At 43.4% G+C, this 22,129-nt stretch overlaps 1 protein-coding gene across 7 annotated transcripts in view; it reads right to left on the minus strand.

The window, feature by feature from the left end:
• APPL2 (adaptor protein, phosphotyrosine interacting with PH domain and leucine zipper 2) overlaps nt 1–21,763 on the minus strand; it is a 70,990-nt gene extending 49,227 nt beyond the window's left edge. For 4 of the 7 annotated variants that reach the window (XM_077954839.1, XM_077954838.1, XM_028829822.2 and 1 more), the window contains exons 1-2: nt 12,761–13,043; nt 6,002–6,100 (exon numbers count right to left, since the gene is read on the minus strand). In XM_077954839.1, the coding sequence (XP_077810965.1) occupies nt 6,002–6,100; nt 12,761–12,814 (153 nt within the window). In that variant the 5' untranslated portion in view covers nt 12,815–13,043. Of the gene's footprint in view, nt 1–6,001; nt 6,101–10,899; nt 10,989–12,760; nt 13,044–14,479; nt 14,554–21,703 lie in introns of those variants that run through there. The other 3 variants (XM_077954842.1, XM_077954841.1, XM_077954840.1) reach the window with 2 other exon arrangements.
• Between the last annotated feature and the right edge of the window lie 366 nt (nt 21,764–22,129).

Consider the following 22,129-nt stretch of genomic DNA (forward strand, 5'->3'; position numbering starts at 1 on the left):
CCACCATAGAACCACCAAGAACAAGGGGCAGAGCCCAGGAGGGGGCCAGGAGACAGCCTGTCAGAGGAACCGATGGAAGACAGTCTCAAGGGGGGTGTTGTTAGCAGAATCAGATGCTGCCCACGGGCAGAGTGGAGACAGGCTGTGAGCCAGGCACTAAGCAGCCTCCCATGCAAGGTGAGGCCAAGCCCAGACTGAGGAGGCTTGAGGAACAAATATCAAATGTCTGGCGAGGAGGCAAAGACGGCAGATACTACTGTTCCTTCAAGAAAGGATGAGATGACTAAACTTCTATTTAACCCAAATAACAGTGCCAGTGAATAGTGCCATCGTAACTATTATCATCATAAAACAGAAGACAGTTCTGTTCACACCGAGAGCACTCTCTGAGCAGAGATTGATCTTAGCATTTTACAGGTATTAACACGATTCACTCACAAGAACCTCCGAGGTGGGTATTCTTATGGCCTCTGTTTAGCTGATAAGGAAACTCAGGCAATCAACTGATGGCTTGACCTGCCCAAGGTTACACAGCAAGCGGCTGAGCCAAGACTGGAACTCAGATCTGTGAAGTCCAAGGTCACACACTTAACTCCTGTATCTGAATGAATGATCCTAGCCCAGAATAATCTAAACGCAATAGCTTTTAGATTGCTATCTGAAAGCTACCAATGCCGGCATGAGGGAAAGCTGCAGATCCCACGTGCAGACCAAGTGCAGGACCCAGGTCTATGAAGTCGTTTCCAAGAGCCACTCAGGCCCTCGGCTCCCTCCGACCTTCAGCTACATATGCACCTCCTGTCAGTCTCTGTCAGATAAGCCTCAATGTGACTGGTTTTCAGGGCTGCTAAAACACACTGATTAGAACATTTATGGACAAAAACTAACGAAACCAAGAAAGTTACTCTGTGATACAAAAAGGAACTGGATCCTGCCTCTAACATATTACAAAGCGGTGGGCTGATAAACAGGGGTGGTTCTTCCATAATGACAAGAGGAGCCTCTAAAAGCTTACACTTCTTTGGCCTCTGCTGCCATTAGTGGTGGCTAGCGTGTCAGGAGAGCAAGCATAGTGGTTAAGAGTGAGTGTAGGCTTTGCAGTCAAAGATCTGGGTTTAAAATTCTGGTTCTGCCACTCATCAGCTGTGTGACCTCAGGCAAGCTACTTAACCTCTCTGAGTCTTAGCTTCCTCATCTGTAAGTACATACTATATAAGACCTCTCCTCTGCTGTGAAAGCTGAGTGCCCAGCCTATCGTGTAGCACTTTTATGTGCCTAAGAAAGGCCACTATTTTCACCACTAAAACACGCAGCTCTGACCCTGATCTGCCTCCCATGTGCTTCTCCTTCCCCCATGACAAGCTCACACTCCTGGATGCTCACTACTCTCATTTGGTTTCCCAGTTAGTACATTCACTTGTTTAGCTAGGTATCTATATCATCATTCTAAAGAAAAGTATTTTCTTCTTTATAACACCAAATTATGCATACTTTACTCCTATTCCCTCCCACTGTCTTTACCCTAATTTGAGAAAATACTAGTCCCACCTCCAGTTTAGGCTTTTAAAGATCAGGAGTTTTCAGATCAGCTTTCAGGATCAGTAGCTCTGTGTTCTGAAAGCTTTGGTTAAGAACAACTGCAGACATGTAGCTGTGTTAAATCAAACCTGCTTTGCTGAAGGAACGTGAGAATCTTAATCACGGTTCTCATTTCAAAAAAATTCTATCCCAAATTTACTTTAAAAAAAAGCAAAAACAAAATAAAAAATCTCATACAGGCTGAGGTTAGCAACTACATAGGTTTGTCATCTGGTGGAAGAGAACGCCAGGTTACGAGGGTTGCCAGGTTTCATGAATACTGCTGGGGACAGCCTTCCTGTCCTGCGGGCCAGGAACACGATTACCCCTGCCCCCACTTTCTCAGTACAACAGCTGAGAGGAGAAGCAAGATGACCTAAATAAATTTCACGGTAAGCCCCTAACAAATCCATTTTAAAAGATTAGAAAATTGTAAACCTCTTTAAACCTCTCTACAGGCTGAGATAAAGAATGAAAATAAATTCCAATGTGTTGAATGCAAAATTTGAGCAGAATTAACTGAATATATATGCATATGTATCTATTTAGATATAACCGAAGTTGTTAACTTATTTAGCCAATAGTTTGAAAAACAGAGTGTTCTAAGTAACCAGGCTCTCCTCTGTTAATGCACTGGAAAGGTATACTGCTTCTTTCATTCAAAGAACCCACAATGGACTATTACCAGACGTGACTCCAGGGACTACTACAAGATGCCCAAAACAGCTTAGAGCCTATAGTTTCATTCTAGAGGTTAAGCCAAACAAAATTTAAAATTTCCCCAAACTAGCCACAATCAGCAAAACTGCTCATAGACGTTTTCCTCTAGATTTTCTTGTTCTTCCTCTTTCTAAAACTAAGGTCTCTGAAGGGCATTCGCAAAATCAGCATCCAGAAATTTACTGTGTAGTCTGATTAAAATATGTTTTATGAACACTTATCATTTATCAGCAGCATACGCCTGCTTTGGAAATATAATGAAAAACTGTATCTTATGGAGAGTCTCTTTTTAAAGACGAAATAATAAAACAGTATCAATCAAATTCAACATGCCTAGGTGTAAAATATTTATGGAATAACGTGCAATGAAACCAAGAAAACATAACTTTAGGCGAAAAAACTTGAATGAAAACTCTGAGAAATACACTATCTTAAAATATATATATGAAAATAGATCAAAAAAGGAATCAGAAAAGATTTCTTTCTTCAATTAAAAACAAAACAAAACCCCTAAGCTTTCAAATAAACCTGAAAAACTAAGTGCCCCTGGCCCAGCCAATCCGAACACAGCCGATCACTGCTTGACTCTGTCTTTGAATCTGGTAGCACTAACCAGACATTTTCACCAGCCACTGCTGCAGGAAACGCTGAGGCAGGAGGAAGGGTTTCTGGCCAGTAGGAGGACCCACGTGATGATCATATGCTGCACATTAAAAGCTGGGTTACAGCCTCTAGTAATGAAAGACCCACTCAATGCTGGCAAAATGTCGTTTTCTGCCTCAAAAGAAAAAAATGCATGAGACAGTGTTTGGATATTCCCGAGTAAATGATTCTGACAGACACCGAAAGGCAGAACAGAGACTCCTCCGAGTGGCAGGAACAAAGTCTCTTATGTCTTGGGGCTTTTAAGCCTTAAATAAGAGACAAATCACTTAGTGACGAAACACAATTGCTGAATAGCAAGCAATTTCAGGTATAAGCCCAGTAAGAACATTCCTGTTTTCTTAAATTTAGAATATTTAGGGAAAAATACAAAAACAAATTAAAAATTGACAGTTTTCATACCTCTAAATTCTGACTGTCTTAACAAAACATAAAATCATAGATGAGCACATAATTCTTTTGGTCATTAAAACTAGTTCTAGCTACTCAGAAGGCTAAGGCAGATCACTCAAGGCCAGGAGTTTGAGACCAGCCTGGACAACATAGTAAGACCCTATCTCTACCAAAAATTAAAAAGAAAAAAAATTAGCTGGGTGTGGTGGTGTGCACCTGCAGTCCTAGCTACTTAGGAGGCTGAGGCAGGAGGATTACTTGAGCCCAGGAGTTGGAGGCTACAGTGAGCTATAACCATGCCACTGTACTCCATCCTAGGTGATGGAGTAAGACCCTGTCTCTGAAAATTAAAAATTAAAAAAAAGAAACTAGTTCTTTTTTTAATATTTACAAAAATTTTGTGTAGAGACAGGGCCTCACTATATCAACTAGGCTGGTCTCGAACTCCTGGCCTCAAGCAATCCTCCTATCTTGGCCTCCCAAGTGCTGGGATTACAGGCCAGCCCAAATCTAGTTCTAATTAATAAGTTACACTTATACATTACTGCATAGTTTGCCTGTCTATATCTCCAGCCCTGTACTCTGGATCCGAACTTTCAACAAGATCTCTTTACCCACTATGATGTCCCATGGACTCCTCAAAATCAGTGTTTCCACAGAGAATTACTGTTGGGCATCCCCGTAACAGTTATGCACCCATAGGCACGCACACACACTCACACGCACCCTGCTCCTCTTCCTGTCTTCTCCCATCTATTCACCCTGCCGTTCCAGATGAATACCTGAACATCATTCTTGATTCATCCTTTACCACCTGGCCCCTTCACGCCCAATCACCAAGCCGCCTCCTAAATACCTCTCAAGTACAGCTGCTTCTTTCCACGTCTACTGCCACCTCCCCTATGCTTAGGAGTGAAGAGTCTCAGCTTGGCTCCAGCTGATTTGCTCTGCCATGAATTAAATGGGTGCACCTGGACAAGTTTCTCACTATTAGCATCCTTAAGTCTCCCGACCAATACCATAGGCATAGTAACAACAATACCCACCTCAGAGTTGTTAGGGGAATGTAAATAAAGTAATCAACATAAAAGCCCCCTAGAACTTCCTGGATGCTATTGAGTATTCACGAAATCTCAACCCTCACAATCATCCTCCTGTTGGGTGCCCAGCACAACCCCACTAGGTTAGGTGGCCCTCCTCTCCTGGCCCTTCTAAGGCTCTCTGACGATTGCTTTGTCTGCCTCCCAAACCAACTATCAGCTCCCCGATGGCAAGGACTGAGTCTTATTCCCATATGATGGGAAATGACTAATAAAACAATGAGCAGGCCAGGCGCGGTGGCTCAAGCCTGTAATCCCAGCACTTTGGGAGGCCGAGACGGGCGGATCACAACGTCAGGAGATCGAGACCATCCTGGCTAACACGGTGAAACCCCGTCTCTACTAAAAAATACAAAAAACTAACCGGGCGCGGTGGTGGGCGCCTGTAGTCCCAGCTACATGGGAGGCTGAGGCAGGAGAATGGCGTAAACCCCAGAGGCGGAGCTTGCAGTGAGCTGAGATCCGGCCACTGCACTCCAGCCTGGGCGGCAGAGCGAGACTCTGTCTCAAAAAAAAAAAATAAATAAATAAATAAATAAACAATGAGCAGTAATACGAGTGGTGGAGCTATGTAATAAACAAGAAATGACTATATATGATTAGTAAGAGCTATATACTGCTGAATGTGGTATAGGTGAAGTATCCTGCATCTGAAATGCTTGGGACCAGAAGGATTTAGGATTTTTTCAGATTTTGAAGTATTTGCTGTATCAGTCGAGCATCCCAAATCCAAAACTCCAAAATGCTCCAATGAGCGTTTCGTTTGTGTGTTACAGATTTTGCAGCATTTCGGATTTTGGATTTTCAAATTTGGGATGCCCAACCTACATTCCTTAAGAGATTATTAATGAGAAAAACATCAACACATAAGATTTAAGACAGCAAGGAATCAATAATGAAAATGATCCGTCACCATAATATTGTGATGTGTTCAATGTTTTGTAACATAAAGCATTTTATTTTTAAGTAACTCATAAATCTTGTCTCAGAAAGCAACATACATGGGCACTTCTTGACGTTAAAAAGATTCACTTTTGCTACTCAGCAATTTCTTTTGAATGGTTTTGCAAGCCAGAGATATTTGTTCCAGAAAACAAAGAAGCCACCCGAGTTTCAGAACTGTGACTCAAGTCTTTTCAGAGGAAGCAGTTGAAAGAACATCTCTGCCCTCCCACACTGTCATCTAAGACTGCCCATTTATGAAAAAGACAAAGAGTATGTCTCAAAATACTGGACCCACTTATTCACAAGTAGGAAGAGGAGACTCAAATGTTTCCCATTGGGTTGAATTTAAAAAAAAAATTAGAAGCATGTATGTGATCCGTCTCTAACGGTTCTAATTACAGAAAAATCACTCTTTCTTAAGCAATGAGAACAGACTGTCCTTAGTTTTTTGAGGTGAAAAGCAGTGAGAAAACAATTCTGATTTTGTTTCAAAGTCTTAAATGATACTCTTCGGATTCCAATTTCTCAGCCTGTGAGGGAAGTTCAGGATGAGGGGAGAGGATGCTCACTCTGCGGTATTCAGGGGAGGGGTGGCGGCATACCTGGGCTCCATAGACGCGCTGCATCGCCTGCAGCAGCTGGTTGGTGTAGTCTGTGAGGGTGCCAGCATCTTCTTCAAACACGCTCAGTAAAGAGCGAGTCTGGGAGAAAAGAAGAAAAAAGGTCAGTTTCATTTCTAAGTGGAAAAGTTACAGAGGAGGAAGATCCACACACCCAGACGTGCGGAAACCAGAATGGGAGGAAAGAAAGGTACCTGTTGGTTCCCTGGCTTCTTCTATTGATCATACCAGTATCATGTGATTCCTGGAGCTCTGGTTTAGAACTAGCTTTCTAATCCTTTAGACTACAGTGTCAGGGCAATTTCAGAATTGGAGCCAGAAAAGCCAGTTTTTAAAAGATTATGACTGAAGGGCTATTATCTATTCTGACTTTAGCCCCTACCTAAGCACCAGTAAAGTCTATCCAATAAAAAAAGGTGTTCAAAAGGGCAGCCTCTCCTCTCAAGTCCATAAGACAAACACAGGTCAGGCCTATTCGTGTACCTGGGATGTGGTCCCCTAGCACAGCTATAGTGTGATCATCCCAGCGGGAACCGGCAGTCTGGTCTTCTGTAATCCTGGATGTCTTGCAGGAGTGTAGGAGTATGTCATTCTTTCCTCTTATGGTACTACGATTTCCTTGGGTTTTTTTTTTCTTTCTTTCTTTCCTTCTTTCTCTCTCTCTTTTTTTTTTTAGATGGAGTTTAGCTCTTGTTGCCCAGGTTGGAGTGCGATGGTGCAATCTCGGCTCACTGCAACCTCTGCTTTCCAGGCTCAAGAGATTCTCCTGCCTCAGCCTCCTGAGTAGCTGGGATTATAGGCGCCCACCACCACACCTGGCTAATTTTTTGTATTTTTAGTAGAGATAGGGTTTCACCATGTTGGCCAGGCTGGTCTCAAACTCCTGATCTCAGGTGATCCACCCACCATGGCCTCCCAAAATGCTGGGATTACAGGTGTGAGTCACCACGCCTGGCCTGCTTGTTTTTAATTAGATTTTACCATTTTCAAACTCATGGCCAGGAAATTTCACATCCCCTGGGCCCACCAATAGCAGCACTGGCCATAAAACTCTAATAGCAACTTAATAAGAATGCTAGTTTACCGTTTTTAGGAAGACAAACTCCTCAGTGCTCTGAAAGCAGCAGAGCAAAGTCATAAGCTGAAAGGTATTTCTAACATTTTCATCCACAGTGTTTAGGACACAAAAAGCACTAGAGAAATATTTATATACTGGATGGTGAACAAACAAGAATCAAGGTGTGCAGAGGCAGATCTACTCAAGGGATTTTCGTTAATGTGCCCAGCACAGTGGGAATTTAAAATACTATGTTAGCAATAATTGGATCACAACTTTAAAATATAACCCATTAGGCAGAGAATGGAGAGTAAAGTTTCAGGAATGCCTTTGAGGTGATATCAAAGCACTTCACCAAATACAACTCACTAAGGCTCATTATCTCCCTGCAAATAAACTGCAATTCCTCCTTTTCTTTTTCTTATTTCAGGTAAGAGAACAGTAACTGACCCCAAAGCATCCTCAAAAAACTAGAATAAGAATCTATGCATTGGGATCATTACCTCCCACCATACATGATCTACCCCGACTCTGCTCCAAAACTCGGATGCACTTCGTAGCAATGCATGCTTATCCCGCTTTGCCCAGGTCTTCCAGGCTAAAAACACCAGGACTAATGCACTATCTTCAGTACCAATGCTTATCCACAGAAGAGCTACAGTGCAATAATGAATAAGGAAACTGTATCATCATGTTTAAAAAAGCTCTCAGTGAAAGGAAAACAACACAGAATTCGTACAGTGTATAATCTGTTAGAAGAGCTCTTTGAACTTGTAAAAGTTCATAACCACAGTACGAAATATATCAGGACCCGAACAAAGGTTTTCTCAAACAATATTTATCAATAATATGCATACAGATTGTTGCTTTTTGTAAACAAAAATTGTGGTTGTGACCCACTGGATTTCATAATCTACTAATGGATGTCAACCAGTAGGTTAGAGACACTGATTTAGGAGAATGAGAAGGGATATAACTGGATTGTGGCTAGTTTTTTCAAAAATACTACTGATGCCCATTTAGCCAAATCCTGTTTATTGCTTTTAATACTCTTAGGGATAAAAACAAACTGGAAGAAAAGAGGTAAAAAGGGAAAGAGAGGGCTTGCATGAATGTCCTCCACAAAGAAGGGAGAAAGAAAACTAAAATTACCACTTACTCTATACCACCTGTGTGCCAGACGCTGTGCTAGGCACTAAACATCTGTGACTTCATTTAATTCTTTTAGCAACTCTGCGAGGTAGATTCCATGGTTCCATTAACTTCATGTTACAGATGATGAAACTGAGGCTCATCAAGGTTAAGAAATGTGTTCAACCTCCCACTGTAGGAATGTGGCAGGGCTGGGATGTAAACCCAGGTCAGCAGCACTGAGGTCACCAGCAGGATGGCTCTCATAGCGAGTGCACTCTTTGGTCCACAGCCTACAGCCCTGACGCGAGGCAGGACAGCGGCAGACTGGAGCTGGATGCTACTACCACGCCCCCGCCCACAATACCTGAGTACATCACAAGTGTCCTTTGTCCTTATACCGTGGACATGCGACTGTGATGCCCATTAGAACTGACAGGAAAACTCTGGTCTTCCCTTTCTAATTTAACTTGGTAGTGATCACCTCTATACATAATAAATAGAACCAGCTACCTTGGACACTGGCTATCCACATTTACTACACTATGTCTGCTCAAACTTTGGTCTGGAACAACAGGCATATTCTGAGACATAAAGAAGGAATGAGACCAAGAATAAAGCAAAGGCACACTAGTAGCTCAAAATCCCACAGTATGGTCAGAAAGACACTGGTATATCTCACTTATAAAGATAACAACAGCAATCACTTATGGGGTTACTATGGCATGCCAGCATGGAGACACTTTACAAATGTTGTTTATTCTTCCTAACAACTCAACTAAATAGCTATTTTTATTTTTATTTCACATACCTCCAAACATAACCTCAGAGAGACTGAGTAACTTGCCAAAGGTAACAGCAGATTCAGGAGTTGAATTCCATCCATTTTCTATTGCCCGACACTCTTAAGGGTATACTCGGCCAGAGAAACAAAACCAAGCACCCTATGCATACAGCCTCAGCTACCTATCACTCCTTTACCTTAAAGAAACCGGGTATTACTTAATAAAACACTCCTAGACATTCTCAAGAATAGTGTGTAATTGTGTAATGGCCCAATTTTAACACCACTAACTACTAAGAACATTTTAAGGTTATAAACAAAGTTCTTATCTCCATAATTTGGTGGAGGAAGAGAATGTCCTAGTGAAAAGAACCAAGACTTTGGGAGGCCAAGACAGAAGATCGGTTGAGCCCAGGAGTTCAAGACCACCCTGGGCAACATAGCAAGACTCTTTCTCTACAAAAAAATTTAAAATTAGCCTTGTGTGGTGATGCATGCCTGTAGTCCTTGCTACTCAGGAGGCTGAGGTGGGAGGATCGCTTGAGCCCAGGAGGCTAAGGGTGCAGTGAGCCACCATCATGCCACTGCACCCCAGTCTGGGCAACAGAGCAAGACCCTGTCTCAAAAAAAAAAAAAAAAAAAAAAAGAACCAAGTCTATTGAAAGGAAAAATAGGTTATAAACAAAAAGAGGAACAGCACAAAACATTTCCACAATGAAGACATACAAAACCACCAAGTTACATTTTGAGATATATTGTTTGAGGAAAGAAAGGCCTGATTTGGTTGGAGAGTGCCGTTCCCAGCTGGGCCACTCAACTGCATAACCTCAGAATTACATCTTTCATTTCTTTGTTTCAGTTATGCCAATCGCAAAAGAAACAGAACACAAAGCGAGCAAGCAACAGTGCTGTTGTCTTCACCTTATCTCAAAAGTGTACTACTTACAGGACAAGAGAATAAGCCCCTGAAGAATAAGCTGCAGGAGCTCAAAGCTGCATTTGTGTTCCTATCGCAGCAGGATTCACACTGTACTGGAACTGTTGCCTCATTATCTGTCTCTGGAACAAACTGTGAACCAGTCAAGGGTAGGCACTCTTATTTGTCATCACATTCCCAACAGCCAGTAGTGCCAGGCAAGGAGCAGAGGCTTCTACACAGCAATGGAGACAGATATCTTAATCCCTAAAACGTTCTGCTTCCCATATATGAGAGGTAAGCAGAAATAATGCATGTGTATGCACACAGACTAGTTTTACAATGCATCGTGCAGCACTGCAAACTAAAAAGGAGTCCATGAATAGATGTGTCTAAGGTCAGTTAACTGCTATTCAGCTCTTCCTGGGTCATTCAGTTCAATTACAGAAGCTTTGGTGTTCATTTAATTAATCCTGTGCAATCACATTACTGAAGCAACTCTCAAAATTACTCTTCATAAAACTAGAAGAAACACACAATAGATGGTTTATTAGGTCTTTTCCTTTTAGTGAAACATTTTAGGTCACTAATGACAGAAAAGTCCGGTGCTAGATAGCTGGGCTAACTTGAACCATATCCCCAGTACAGGCAAGTTGCCTGGGTTCCAGTCCTGGCTTTGTCACTTCATGGTGTATAATTGTAAGTAAATTACTTCTCTGCTTCTTAGTTATTTAAATAGAGAACATACTTCAACACTATTGGGAGGATTAAGTGAGTTAATATATGTAAAGCATTTAGAAGAGTACCTGGCACATAAAATCCTTGAGACCGGCATTTGCTATTGTTTTTATGCTTTGCACATAAAATGAAGGGAATGGATTAGATTCCTTCCAGTTCCAAGTCTATGAGTCACCTTGGGAGTAAAGCTACGTTAGGCACAGGTCACATACAAGAGAATAGTACATAAATATGCTCTGATGATCATTAAATACCTTCTTAAAGTCAGTTTCCATTCTGTACAACAGCATCATCAAGAGCCCTCCCAAGGGTGACAGCCAAGTCTCAAAAGCAATGACAAATAAACTTCCTATATTAAAAGGAACATATTAAATAAGAATGATAATGTCTCTAACCCTCCTCTGCCACATACCAGTTCAAAGTTACACACCATGTAGATATGACACAATGTTAACTCTAAAGTACCTTGAAGATCACCTGCTCCCCCCCGCCCCCCGTCTCTCATTCTGTAGATGTTCTGCAGATTAGGAAACTGAGCTAGCCACAGGGCGGAGATGAAGAGACTCACCCACATCATATCCTAAGTGAGCGTGAGAGCCAGAATTAGAACCCAGGTCTTCTGACTTGCTCTACAGTCCTGTCTACTTCCTCACAGCTGGGAAAATCCTTTAAGCCACTCAGAAATGGTGTATATTCTTTCATGTAAGAGCTGGAAATTAAGAATGTGATCTGTTTGTGAGGACAACATCAAGAATCAGTATAACCTCTGTAACCTGGCTTAGGCATCACCATGTAGGTTAGAACAGCAGGATATTTCTGGGCATCTCAGTTCCCACAAGTGCAAAGCAAACAGAGATCCTTGTTCAAAGTGATCATTTAAGATCTCACATTGCTATCTTCAGATTCCACACAACAGGTATGAGCATGGACGAAATGCCTTCTATCAAGGGCTTTAGTCTGATAAAAATGCCAGGAGACTACAGCTATATAAAAAAGGGGGCCTTGAAAAAGTCAGTCCAATGGATGCAAACTTACCAAAAACAAAAATAAATCACAGCTTGCTTCCAGTTCCTTACTTATCTATACTAGGAGGATCACAAGAAATGAACAAAGACACCTATGCATACAGTCTTTTGGACTTATTCTGAACTGTTGATGTAGGTAAATCCATACAAGGATCATCCTGGGAGGTATTATTCACTCAGAAGAAAAAGGGAAGGAACCCCAAAAGAGAGTGGAAAGCGTGAAACGAAAACAGGTTAATCTCATTCTAAGTTTTCAAGAGTTGAGACACTAGGAAATAAAGGCACTTACTTAAATAAACCCGGGATGCTGAACCAGGAGTGTAGATCTGAAGCTGGGGAAATGTTAAAGGAGAACAAAAGACCTCTGGGGAAAGGTGTGCTGAATTATGAACTAATGTCATTCTGCACTCATTTGCTATATTTACACACCAGTTTTCATCGGCAGAGCTCAAAGGACTTGACTCTCATCTCGAGTGTGCTAATGAAGTTCCCTTGTGCGACAAATGGGGCAGGTATTGTATTTTTCTCGTCACTAATGGGAAAACGGTGCCAAGAGGAGGCCTGGTACCGCCGGGAAAGAGATCCAGGAACTCTGCCTCTCATTCTGGCTGGCACAGGTCTCATCACATCATTAGGAGTAGCAGTAATAGGACTGACTCATTATCTGTACCGGACATTGTCTGCTGACAACTTTACAGGTATTTCTCATTGACTTCTCTTAACCCTATGAAGCAGGCACAATTATTATTCCTATTTTACAGACGACAAAACTAAGGCACAATAAGGTGGTTTTCCTGAGGCACTCAGTTACTAAATGGAGTCAAAGTTTAGATCTCGCAGCCTCAGTTGCAGCTGAGTTTGGAGGCGGGTCACGACATCAGGACTCCGGCCGCGGGGCGCTCTCCCGGTTCCCCAGCTCTGCCCCGGCTCAGGACTCAGGGCCCGGCCCGCCCCCCTCCTTAACCCGAGAGAACCCGGGGGGAGGCGCCGCGAAAGGGCCCGGCCGGGGGCGCGGCCTCCACCCCGGGGCTGGAGGGGCCTCCTCGGCCCTACCCCTTCGGGCGAGGGGCACCGGAGCGGCGGGAGGTACCTGGGGGCTGTCCTGCAATGCCTCCTCTAGCAGGAGCTTGTCCACGGCGGGCATGGTGCGGCGCGGCTCAGCCGAGGGCTGGGTTGGAAGGACAGAGGGCAGGAGATGCGGCGGCCGAGAGTGCTCCCGGGCTCTGGGCTCGGGCGACGCGGCGGACACTCCTTGCCCGCGGCGGCCCCGCGCGTCCACGCCTGGCCAGTGGCCGCCGCCGCCTGCCGGCCGGCCCTCCTCCGGGCCCTCCTCCCGGCCCAGCCCCAAGCCGAGCCGGATCAACAGGAAGTGTGGCGAGCGCACGGCCGGGAAAGCGGAAGTGTGGTGAGCTCGGGTCGGGACACCGGAAATGTGCTCTCGCGCTTCCGCCTGCGCTCGGCGGCTGGCGGGGAGCTGCGGGCTCTGGATGTCACTCATGCCGCAGAGGGAACCCTTCGGGTGTTTGTGCTCTGTGCAGAAGGCCCTTCAAGTCAGTGCATATGAAGTCCAAAAGAGGAACTCGAGGGTAGAAAGATAAGGTTTTATCTCCTTGTGGCTACCCAGAAAGCCTTTTGAGTTAAAGGAGCGAACAGATTTTTTTCTTTTAATGGAAGGAAAAACCCACACTTCCCACACCACTTTTTCTAGATAAATTTCGACGCCTCTGAAACAGCTCTGAGAGCAAAGAGGTCACCTCTCCTGTGGGAACAAGAAAAGAGGAGAAAAGCTGGATAACTGTCTCGTCTGTGATAATCAGAAAAAACCACTATGGAAACCGCAGCTATTTGATGTGGGTATGATTAGGTCTCGTCCTCCTGGTTTATGTTTTGTCATTTTGGAGAATTTAATAATCAAATGTTTAGAATTGGAAGGGCTAGATAATCTAGTTTTCAGTGTTGTCATTTAGAGATGAGAAAATGGGACCCAGAGAAATAAGTGATCTGCCCAGGGTCAGTTAGTAAACGCTAGAGGGAGAAGGAAGGGAAAGGGATGGAGGAAGACTGGCAAATGGAACTTGACATCTTTTTATACGGAAGGCAAGGGTTTCTGAAGTTCCTTCTTTAGAAGTCAATAAGACTGGCCGGGCGCGGTGGCTCATGCCTGTAATCCCAGCACTTTGGGAGGCCGAGATGGGTGGATCAGGAGGTCAGGAGTTCAAGACCAGTCTGGCCAAGATGCTGAAACCCCGTCTCTACTAAAAATACAAAAAATAGCCGGACGTGGTGGTGGGCGCCTGTAATCTCAGCTACTCAGGAGGCTGAGGCAGGAGAATCATTTGAACCCGGGTGGCAGAGGTTGCAGTGAGCCAAGATGGCACCACTGCCCTCCAGCCTGGGCAACAGAGCAAGACTCCGTCTCAAAAAAAAAAAAAAAAGAAATCAGGCAGTATGTATATCACCAAATCAACAGAGGGGATATGGTAATATACAAATTCTACATTCTGCAGAGACCCCTTAGGTATATCACAACCCAATCTGCATTGCTGACACCTCTGACAGTCTAGTATAGTAGCATGCTGCCTGATCACTTGAAAACTCCAACACCGTTATTCCCTTGGTCTGACCAGCGTCAACCTGACCTGAACCATTTTGTGGCCTCCATCTACCATCTTTTCCTCCACAGATTTCTTTCTTCCCTATTCTTTCTTGCCTCCACCACACTCTGTCTTCCCTATAGGTGGAATCATGCTCACACCATATTTCTTCCCTTTCCTCTATTTTATACTAAGTGCCATTCAGTTCATTTTACCTCAGCCAGTGTCCCAGACTCTCTTCTCACTGAAATCGTCTTCCTCAAGGCCAGACTCATGCTCTTCCTTCATCCTGATTGTGAGAACAGTACAAGGATAGTATTATTTTAATTTGAAAATATACACTACAAGAAGTTAGTGCCCTCAGAACCCTTGAAAGGGCTCAGACAGCCCCTTGGGAATCACAGCATTTTTCATGTACTGCCTCATCTTCTAATTAAAGTTACTTTTCTTCAAATACTAGTATTCAACATTCAAAAATTGTTTAAGCTATCCCATTACTTTTCTGCATTTTATTGCTACATTATGGGCTAAACATCCTTAGTGGGATTTCTTGGAACTTAAGAACTATTTACAACATTGTTTCTATGGGAAAATGTATCCCAAATTCAAAACAACTAAGTTACAAAACTGGATCTGGAAAGACAACACATGCCTAAATGGTTTTAATTTATCTCATTTGTTAATTCATCCAATCATTCATTCATATATTAAATATAGGCTGCTTAGTGTTAAGCACTGTCTGCCACTTGTTTGATTCTCATTTAAATTCTGAAGGCAAATATCCTCTTCTTTGATAATCTGTGAGAAACTACAGAAGAGAAATTTTTATGTCAACATGAACATTTAAAAATGTTTCATTAAAGAGTATATCTGTTCCTATTAAACTATTATGCAGGTGGATTTTAGAAAGCCACCCCACTGTCTCTGAAATCCCTGGTCAGCTGTGAAGTTGGTGACAGGAAGTACAAAGATAGACAGTCTGGAGTTGTCGTGACGTCTGGAGAGAGAGAGGATGAATTCTATGGAGCTGTAACCTGTGACCCATTAACGGCCAGTGGGGAAAAGGACACAGTGAGACACAAAAAAAGGACCCAGGATGGCCAGGTCAGAGAAGGCCTAGGGCTTCAGGAGTAAGAAAGGTAGGAGTGAAGAAGGCATCGTTTTGGGAAGATGCTTAGCAAACTGCATGGTAGGGCACACACATTGATATTCTTTCCTCTGCCAGTCAAGCCCTTTCTCCTGCCTCTTGTCTGACAAACCCAACCACAATCATCAAATCCCAGTTTAATGTGACTTTTTTGATGAAGTCTTCATTTACTCCTGTCCCTGCAAGCAGAATACATTTTCCTTTCCTTGAGTGTGCTTCAGTAGCACTTGCCGAGATAATTCTAGAATCACACTTACCTCTATTTATTTCTACCTCCAACCTTTCAGTTAGAATGAGCGGGAACTTGGTCTTATTTATTTCTGTAATTAGAGTGCCTAGTACATTACTTAGCACAAAAGCAGTTGCTTGATAAATACTTATTAAAATATAATATGTTATTATAACTTTTACATGATTGATACTCCAGAGTTTAAAAAAGTTTTCATAAATCTCATTTCATTTGATAGCACAATGCTGCTTTTGCCATTAATCATTCGCTGGGTAGCACCAACTGTGTGTTAGACTCTTCTCTAGAAGCTGAGGATATAGTCTGAAGCAAAAAGAAGCCCTTGCCCTAATGGAGTTTATATTCTAATAGAGGAAATAATAAGAAATACAAGTTGGTAAGCATACGATAACATTTAGTAAAAGAATAGAGGATCATGGGAAGCGGAAAGGATTCTTTGAGGTGGGCAACTGTTGAGCTGAGAATTGAATCAGGGAAGCCCAGCCGGAAGGAAAGAACAAGTGAGAGGGCCCTGAGGTTTGCTCCTCTTTGAGGAGCCTCAGTTTACTTCCCTATGCTATGAGAATGGCATTACTAATCACAAGTTGTTTCCATAGACACCTGTCTCTATGTCCTGCATTAGTCAAGACTTTTTAAGTGGCAAATCACAGAAACCTAACTCCAATTGGCTTAAAGAAAACATAAAAGTCTGAAAGAGATTGGATTTCTTAGATCACTTATATGCTGATGAGAATGATCCAGTAGAGTAGGGGGAAAACTAAAGATATGAGAGAGAGGTGACAATTGCAAGAACAAAGTCCTTGACTAGACAAAAAGGAGTAGAATCCAAATCACAACTGATAGGTTCGGGAGGCTGAGGCAGGTCGATCTCTGGAGGCCAGGAGTTCAAGACCACCATGGTGAAACCCTGTCTGTCCTGAAAATACAAGAATTAGCCGAGCATGCGGGTGAGCACCTGTAGTCCCAGCTACTCAGGAGGATGAGGCATGAGAATCGCTTGAACCCAGGAGGCAGAGGTTGCAGTGAGCCAAGATTGCACCACTGCACTCCAGCTTGGGTGACAGAGTGAGACTGTTTTTTAAAAAAAATGCAAAAAACAAATCACAAGGGATAGGGATGACCTTAGATAGAAACAAGCAAGGACAGTACGTTCATAGTGATACAAGAACAGTAGGTTGGTAGATTAAATGGGAGGAATGAAGACGTTCTGTTCTGATTGCGTTTATTTTTCTCAGTGAAATAAGAAGCAAGGCCATCAGCCAATGCAATAATGGTCAGATGGTATTGAAGGTTTGAGGAGAGAGGAGATGGCATATAATAGCCATCTTGGGGCACAGGAAGGTGAGGCATAAGTATCAGTATCCCCATTTTATAAATATTACAACCGAGGCTCAAACAAATGATGTGACAGGGCCCAAATTCTAAATGCCAGGGCTCTGCCCACTGCACCCAAAGAGAAGAAGGAAGTCTGCTCAGTAGGAAGCTTCAGAATACCTAAGTCTAGGATTCCTATCCTTTTACCTCCCAGGTGCCTACGTAGTGTCTGACTCACAACAAATGCTTTTCTTTCTTTTCTTTCCTTTCTTTCTTTTTTTTTTTTTTGAGATGGAGTCTTGCTTTGTCACCCAGACTGGAGTGCAGTCATGTGATCTCAGCTCACTGCAACCTCTGCTGCCTGGGTTCAAGCAATTCTCCTCCCTCAGCCTCCCAAATAGCTGGGATTACAGGCGCCCCCCACCATGCCCAGCTAGTTTTTGTATTTTTCGTAGAGATGGGGTTTCAGCATCTTGGCCAGGCTGGTCTTGAACTCCCGACCTCAGGAGCCCAGGAGGTCAAGGCTGCAGTGAGCCATAATTGTGCCTGGACAACAGAGCGAGACTGTGTCTCAAAAATAAAAGTTTTAAAAGTGGATTCTATTGTTGAGGATAAAAAAGGAGGAAATATCATTTTGGGGACAATGGTCTCTGTCACAGTTCCCTAGAATGAGTTAGTCAGAAAAGATTATCTTTAGAATAGGTTTGAGTTAATGGAATAGAAGGGAAAAAATGAAATAGAAAGGAAAAAAAAAAAAAAGAAGAGAACACAATGATACACAGAGAAACAAGTTCAAGCAAAGGGTACAGAGAGATGTTCTCAAGTTCTGAAGCCTTTGGCTCAGTTTGTTACCACTCCTGTGACTCTTGGTAGGGATTAAGCCTTGACTTTCCATTCGAACTCATAAAACAAGATAAAGTTTAGGAGAATAATGTCCGAGCCACAAGGTCGCTGACTTTAAACTTCTGCAAAATTAGCAACTTGGTCCTTTGCTATCCATGACTTTCAATGTGGGACTAGTCAGAGCCTGGGAAACACTCCAGAGAAATCCTGGTCTGGCCCTCATCACTTCTGGTCATTGAGCAAGAAGCTCAAGGGAGTAGCAGCATGAATATTCCTAAATTTGAAACCCTGGGTTTATAGAAAAGAGTACTAAGAATAATGAACAGATTAAGAGGAAAGTGTAACATCATAGAAGGATCGTCAGCTTTGGAGTTAGCCCTGTGTTCAAGCCCTGGCATTGCAGTTTGCTAGCCGTGAGACTTTGTGCAAGTAAAGTAAATGTATTTAAGCTATCTGAACCTCAGTTCACTTCTCTATGATATGAGCATGATAATGCTCAGTATATCCTGCTTCCGTAGGCACCTATCTATGTGTCTGTATTAATCAGGATTTTTTCCAGTTCCAAATGACAGATCCTAACTCCAACTAGCTTAAGGAAAACATAAAAAACGGGAAGAGTGGGAGCTGCTAGTGGTGGTGGTGGTGATGGTAGTGGTTGGGTTGTGAGGGGGAGCTGGATTTTTTGGATTGTGTAACCAGGAAGGGCGGATGTGATGGCAGAAACTTCCTGGAACTAAGAAGCAAAGCCCTTGGACTCTCTCTTCACCACTCATGCAAACACATCTCTCCATGCTGTCTTTATTCTTTAAAACCTGAGTCTTAGGGTCGTTAGAACCGTATCAGCTGGCAGCTGCAGGCTCCCTTCTGGTCCGAGAGAGGAAAGGGACATCTCCTAGCTTTGGCTTCAAAAATCCTAGAGAAGAACTCTGATTACCCTGACTTCAGACACCTATCTGCCAACTTCTTGGACCCCTAGCTGTGACCGTGTGTGTATATGTGTGTGCATACCACCAGGTACATTGCTGGGCCCGGCCTAGGTCAGGGCCATACCCCTGAGGCCAGAGGAGGCAGGGTCTGTTACCAGAAGAAGGGGGATGGGGAGAGGTACTGCACACACCCAAACATGACTCATGTCTACCCCATGTCTACACATGTCTACCACATGTCCCAGTCCCAGTCAACCCATCCTTCCTCCCTCACATACCCGACTCCCTTCCTCCTAGTCTATATCTCAGTGAAAAGCATCACCCAGTGGCTGAAGCCAGAAATCTGGGAGCCAAGCTGTATTCTTTCCTCTTGCTTATCGCCCACTTGCCATAAATTCTCAAGGCCTAGGGCTCTGCCCACTAATTCGTCACACATCTGTCCAGTTCATCAACCTCTCTGACCCTGCTCCAGCACAGACCTCACCAGCTTGTGCTGCTCACAAGGACTGGTCCTCTTGCTCCTGGTCGTATCTCTCTCCCCCTGCTGTAACTTCCACACTCTGGTGACAGTTATTTTTCCAAAATGATGGTCCTGTCTCTTCCCTGCCCAACATTTTTTAGTGGTGCCTCATGAAGGCCAGCTATATAGTTTGTGGGGCCCAGAGTAAAATGTTCAGAACGCAAGGGAAAAGTGTCGTTAGCTAGATTGAAATAGAAAGATTTTTGCTTTTTCATAGTTTCTGTCTCAACTTGTCATGGTGTTTTTATTTATTAGTGTTCTAAGTAAAGAAAAATTTGAATTATAAATTATTAATATAACCTTTACTGTTCATCTTTATATTGTGCAATGCCAGTTTTGCTGAAAATATAAGAGCATTTAATGCATATGTGGAATCACTGAAGTTATGCAATTTGTATTTTCAGCCCATTGTATTTCATTCTTACCACGACAGAGGAAATGCTGCACAAACTAACCCCCTGTTTTACACTATTTCACTTCTTGATGAGTACCTTGTACAAGTACCTTGTACTTGCATTGAGTCTTGCCAAACTCCCACACACAGTAGCTGCAGTGGAATTCTGTGCCCACGGGGCATCATGAACATATTTAAAGGAATTGGCGAGAAAAAGTGAACATACATAGTGCACACATCTCCTCCGCTCATGCTCCAGGACTAGCGAATGAAACACAAGTTCTAAGATAAAATTATTAAGAATTTCAAGACTGTCGACAGCAGAGCATTAAACCAACCATGGAGCCCTTCGGAGTGCAGGGGCCTAGTGCAGTAAAGTGCACAGGCCACATGCCCACGAAGTTGGTCCTGTTTCCTATTTTCTGTATCACACAGCTACAAACAAAAGACTAAGCTTTTTGTGATTAGGCCTAAGCCTCATTTCTTTCCTTTCTCCTACCTTCTTTGCCCCACAGAAATCTCTGCTTCTGCAAATATGATCTATTTGCAGTTCTCTGTCACCATTCTCATTGCCTGGAATGCCTGGAAGCCCCTGCTCATCCTAAGTCTCAGTTGTTTGAAGGCTGCCCCTCTGTAGACTGCCCCAGCTCTCCCAGAAAGACTGGATGCTCTTCTATGTTTCCCTGCACTTTGATGCAGCCTGTGGTCATTAGATATTTCATTGTAATTTTTTGTGTGTCTCTTCCCAAGAGTATAAGCTCATTGAGGGCAGGAACTGTTTCTTTTCTTTTTTGAATACAGTGTCCAATAGTATCTAGCAAATGATAGGAGTTCACTCAATAAAATATTTGTAAATGGAAGGAGCAATAAAGCAATGCCTGGCATATGGTAGGTACTCATTAATTAAATGAGTCTTTTAAAAATATTCACTGAGGCCAGGCATGGTGGTTCACACCTGTAATCCAAGCACTTTGGGAGACCAAAATGGGAGGATTGCTTGAGGCCAGTAATTCTAGACCAGCCTGGGCAACACAGGGAGACCTGTCTCTACAAAATATTTAAAAATTAGTTGGATGTGGTGGCACATGCCAGTAGTCCCAGCTACTTGAAAGGCTGAGGTGGGAGGGTCACTTGAGCATGGGAGGTCAAGGCTGCAGTAAGCCATGATTGTGCCACTGTACTCCAGTCTGGGCAATAGAGTGAGACTTGGTCTCAAAAAAAAAAAAAAAAAAAAATTGAATGCCCACTATGGAATGAGACCTGTGCCATGTCAGTCCTTCCTTCCTTTAGCAAGCATTTATTGAGTGTCTACTGCATGTCAGGATCTATGCTAAGAGCTGGGAACACATTGGTGAACAAGGTAGGCAGAATACCTTCCTTCCACGACCTTACATTCTAGTTGCCTCTCAGTAAATGTCATTTCACTTCCTCTCCTTCTCACTGTGCCTCCCACGAGTAACCGGATCAAGTCATGCATATTTTAAGACTTTATCTGCTTCCACCTTCTGCTCAGGATTCTCTTTCTTTGCTCCATTCTCAGATACCGAAAGATGGATGCTCGGTCTTGCCAGAGTTATCTTTTTTTTTTTTCTCCAACCACTGCAGAGATCAACATAGAATGAACACCATCCTGGCTAACATGGTGAAACCCCATCTCTACTAAAAATACAAAAAACTAGCCGGGCGTGGTGGCGGGCGCCTGTAGTCCCAGCTACTCGGAGGCTGAGGCAGGAGAATGGCGTGAACCTGGTGCAGATTGCACCACTGCACTCCAGCCTGGGTGACACAGCGAGACTCCGTCTCAAAAAAAAAAAAAAAAAAAAAACATAGAATGAACATGAAATTAGTCCCTTAGCTGCTGCAAGAGCTGCCCCAGCTCCTGGGCCAGGGCTCAAGACTTCTCACTAAATTCTCACAGAGGTCCCCCCCCTTAGACTTGAGAAAGCCACTACAGGTTGAATACTGTTGCACTAGTATGTTCTCACACTGCTATAAAGAACTGCCCGAGACTGGGTAATTTATAAAGAAAAGAGATTTAACTGACTCACAGTTCCACATGGCTGAGGAGGCCTCAGGAAACCTACAATCATGGTGGAAAGCAAAGAGGAAGCAAAGACCTTCCCGACATGGCGGTAGAAGAGAGAAATGCAACAGGGGGAAATACCAGACACTTATGAAACTGTCAGATCTTGTGAGAACTCACTCACCGTCATGAGAATAGCATCGGGGAAACCGTCCCCATAATTCGATCACCTCCTTCCCTTGACACGTGGGGAATACAATTCAAGATGAGATTTGGGTGGGGATACAGACCCAAAGTATATCAACTGTTTTCCATCTCTCCCCCTCAGTTAATAGCTTCTCTAACAAATTTGAGGTTTATTTATTTGCAAAACATACCGTATCTGGTCATCAAAACTGCACGTGGCTCATTTGGAGTGCAGTTGGTTACAGTGCTCAACTCCGGGTAACCA

Source organism: Macaca mulatta, chromosome 11 (genome assembly GCF_049350105.2).
Source record: "Macaca mulatta isolate MMU2019108-1 chromosome 11, T2T-MMU8v2.0, whole genome shotgun sequence".
In the NCBI taxonomy this organism is placed as follows: Eukaryota; Metazoa; Chordata; class Mammalia; order Primates; family Cercopithecidae; genus Macaca; species Macaca mulatta.